This window comes from Echinops telfairi, unplaced genomic scaffold (assembly GCF_000313985.2).
Source record: "Echinops telfairi isolate 266 unplaced genomic scaffold, ASM31398v2 ScPeMD7_2291;HRSCAF=2852, whole genome shotgun sequence".
NCBI lineage: Eukaryota > Metazoa > Chordata > Mammalia > Afrosoricida > Tenrecidae > Echinops > Echinops telfairi.
This window is the reverse complement of record NW_022106189.1, coordinates 36,857,889-36,860,714: the sequence shown is the minus strand read 5'-3', so window position 1 is coordinate 36,860,714 and position 2,826 is coordinate 36,857,889. Positions and strand designations below refer to the sequence as shown.

Below are 2,826 nucleotides of genomic sequence, written 5' to 3'. Positions count from 1 at the left end.
CGCTTCCTGATTTACCACACACTGCTCGACCTCGGACTACAATTCCCGACAGAGCTCGCGGTAGAGGCGGGCCCGCCACCGCAAAGCCTATGGGTGACTGAATCTGAGTGATGGATGGGAGAGGGGGCGGGTCTTCTAGCAGGCGCGTGCTTTAATTGGAGAAGCCGAGAGGAGCGGGCAGAGCCCATGTTTGGGCCAGCCAATGGTTGGAGGTCAGGAGCTGGGGCGTGGACAGAGCGTGGCAGAACTGACTCGCGGGCTGCGTGGGTGCTCCGAGTCCCGGAAGGCGGGTCTGGCGTGGGGTGGCCGCCCTCCTGGGACCTGGGCTGCGTGCGGAGGAGATGGCGGCGCGATGGAGCAGTGAAAATGTGGTGGTGGAGTTCCGCGACTCGCAGGTGAGCCGGGGCCTAATGGAGCCTTCTGGGCATGCGCCCTGGCTCCTTCTCTCCGCCCCCCACCCCCTCACGCTGTTGGGCCGTCCTCGGGGCAGAGGAGAGACCCCCAGGCCAGGGCTGAGTGAATGGGCAAGGGGTGCTCGGAACTGTCAGACGCGGGCGTGCGTAAGGAGCCTTGATAGCCGTTGGGGTCGGTTGAGGCGGACTCGGCTGGTGCTTCGGGGCGTGGGGTCCACTTTGGGACCCTGAAGCCCCGGAGTGCGCTCCAGTGTTGAGGGGAGACTTCCTGCGCACTGTGGTTCTCGACCTTTCTAATGCCGCGAGCCTTTCATACAGTTCCTCACGTGGTGGTGGCCCCCAACCATAAAATTGTTTTCGTTGCTACTTCATCACTGTCATTTTGGTATTATGAATCAGGCGACCCCTGTGAAAGGGTCGTTCGACTCTGACAGGGTCGCGACCCACAGGTTGAGAACCGTTGGACTCTAGGCCGTGAACTGGAGGTGCTTGCTCCCAGAGATCCTCCCTCGTGACTTTGGGCAGCTCGCCTTTGTTGAGGGGAGTTAACCCTGTAGACTGGGTTTGTGGGGACTCAAGGGAAAATGCTTTGCCAAGGCCCTCTTTCTGCTAGGCTTTCTAGATGGTTGCTGATGATAATAGTGAAAAAATCCCACCCTGGGAACTGAGTGGGGTCACTGCATGTGTCCCTCCTGAGCTGTCGAAAGGGAAGGCAGGAGTCTGAGTCTGCTCACCTTATGTGGTTGGCATGGGTGTGTGTGTGTTATGAGGCAACACATTTAGAGCAGATAGCCTTGGTGGCAAATGGTAAGCCTCTGGGAACATTAACGTTTACTAGCATTTTAGGGAGCGCTGGTTGGCATCGTGGCTTATTATCTTGGGCCAGCTAACCGAGAAGTCAGCAATCGTAAACCACCAGCTGCTCCAAGGGAGAAAGAGGAGGCTTTCTACTCTCATGAAAAGGAACCTGGTGGTGCTGTGGATTTTGGTGTCGGGCTGCTAGCTGCAAGGCTTTTAGTTCATGCCCACCAGCCTGCTGGGAGGAAGATGAGACTACTTGCTCCTGCAAAGATTTCCAGCATCTGAAACCCTCCATGCGGACTCTATGAGTCAGAATGGACTCAGTGGCAGTGGGTTTGTTTGAACAGTTTTATTGGCATATAATTACATAACCATACAATTCAGCAGTTCAATCACAACAAGAGGCAGTGGGTTTTTAATTCATGAAAGTACCATGCATGGGTGTGAGTCCCTTCCCCTAAGCCAGCGATTCTCAACCTGTGTGTTGCGACCCTTTGGGGGTCGATCGACCCTTTCACAAGGTTGCCCAATTCATAACAGTAGCAAAATGACAGTGATGAAGTAGCAACGAAAATAATTTTATGATTGGGGGGGTCACCACAACATGAGGAACTATATTAAAGGGTTGCCACATTAGGAAGGTTGAGAACCACTGCTCTAAGCTGAGACTGAGCCCAAGTGACTTGGCCACGGCCTTTTGTATTGTGGTACCTTGCGTTCGAATGTGAGTGCCCCCACAGGACCTTTGTACATCTCACTGCACATGGCCTCATAGTGGGTCCTTCTAGACCTGTCAGGGAATTGTTCTGCAATAAGCATTATGTCCCTCCTCCCCTGCCATTTAAGACTGGCCTTGCAGTGTGCCAGATTTTCATTTACTCTTCAATCCAACAATTCTTTCTTGAGCTTCTCCCTGGTTGATCCACAGCTGACTGATTCTGAATTGAAAGAAACCTGGTTTGCTAAGGGGAATGAGTGGAGGAACCCTCCAGCAAGATGAAGCCCGCTGGGAGGAAATCAGCAGCAGCCTTTGGATGAAGGGATCTTGAAGCACTTTGCACTGTCAGCATGGTGTCTCTGTGAAGCCAGCTCTCCCAAGGGAGGCGCCAGACTCTGAGGGGAAAAAGCCATATCCCTGTTACCCTTCTGTTAATTGCTTTCACTGGGGGGTTAGGACAGGACCAAATCATGCACTGTGCTTCAGAGCCTGCTAATTTGGAAGCCCTAACGCACAGGTCCTTTAATTCTCACAGAAACCCAGGTAGTCTCATCCCCGCTTCTCTGCAGAGATGTAATTGAGGAGACCTGCTGAGAGGGTGCTGACACATCTGTTAGGATGCTCTGAAGTAGTGTCAAATAATTAAACCTAAGCAGCAGTCGTCATAGGAAGGGGAACAAAGTAAACTCTGCAATTTAACTGCCTTGTGGGAGTTTCCGTTGTTCTTTCTAGATTTTCTGTTCAGTTGGAAGAGGACCTCAAAGTGTGAGTCTGGTGGTGATGGTTGGGGTGTGGGGAGAGATGGGAACCTTTTTTTTTTTTTTTAAATCAATTTACTGGGGTTCATACAATTCATCACAATACATAGATCAATTGTGTAAAGCACATCTATAC

The 2,826-nt window shown here is 52.2% G+C and overlaps 1 protein-coding gene across 2 annotated transcripts in view; it reads left to right on the top strand.

Annotated features, from left to right (window-relative positions):
- The first annotated feature begins 270 nt into the window (after window positions 1-270).
- Window positions 271-2,826, top strand: part of WDR59 (WD repeat domain 59) — an 85,415-nt gene continuing 82,859 nt past the window's right edge. The window contains exon 1 of one of the 2 annotated variants that reach the window (XM_004704792.4): window positions 271-395. In XM_004704792.4, coding sequence (XP_004704849.2) covers window positions 342-395 — 54 coding nt within the window. In that variant the 5' untranslated portion in view covers window positions 271-341. The remainder of the gene's footprint in view (window positions 396-2,826) is intronic. The other variant, XM_045293734.1, reaches the window with a different exon arrangement.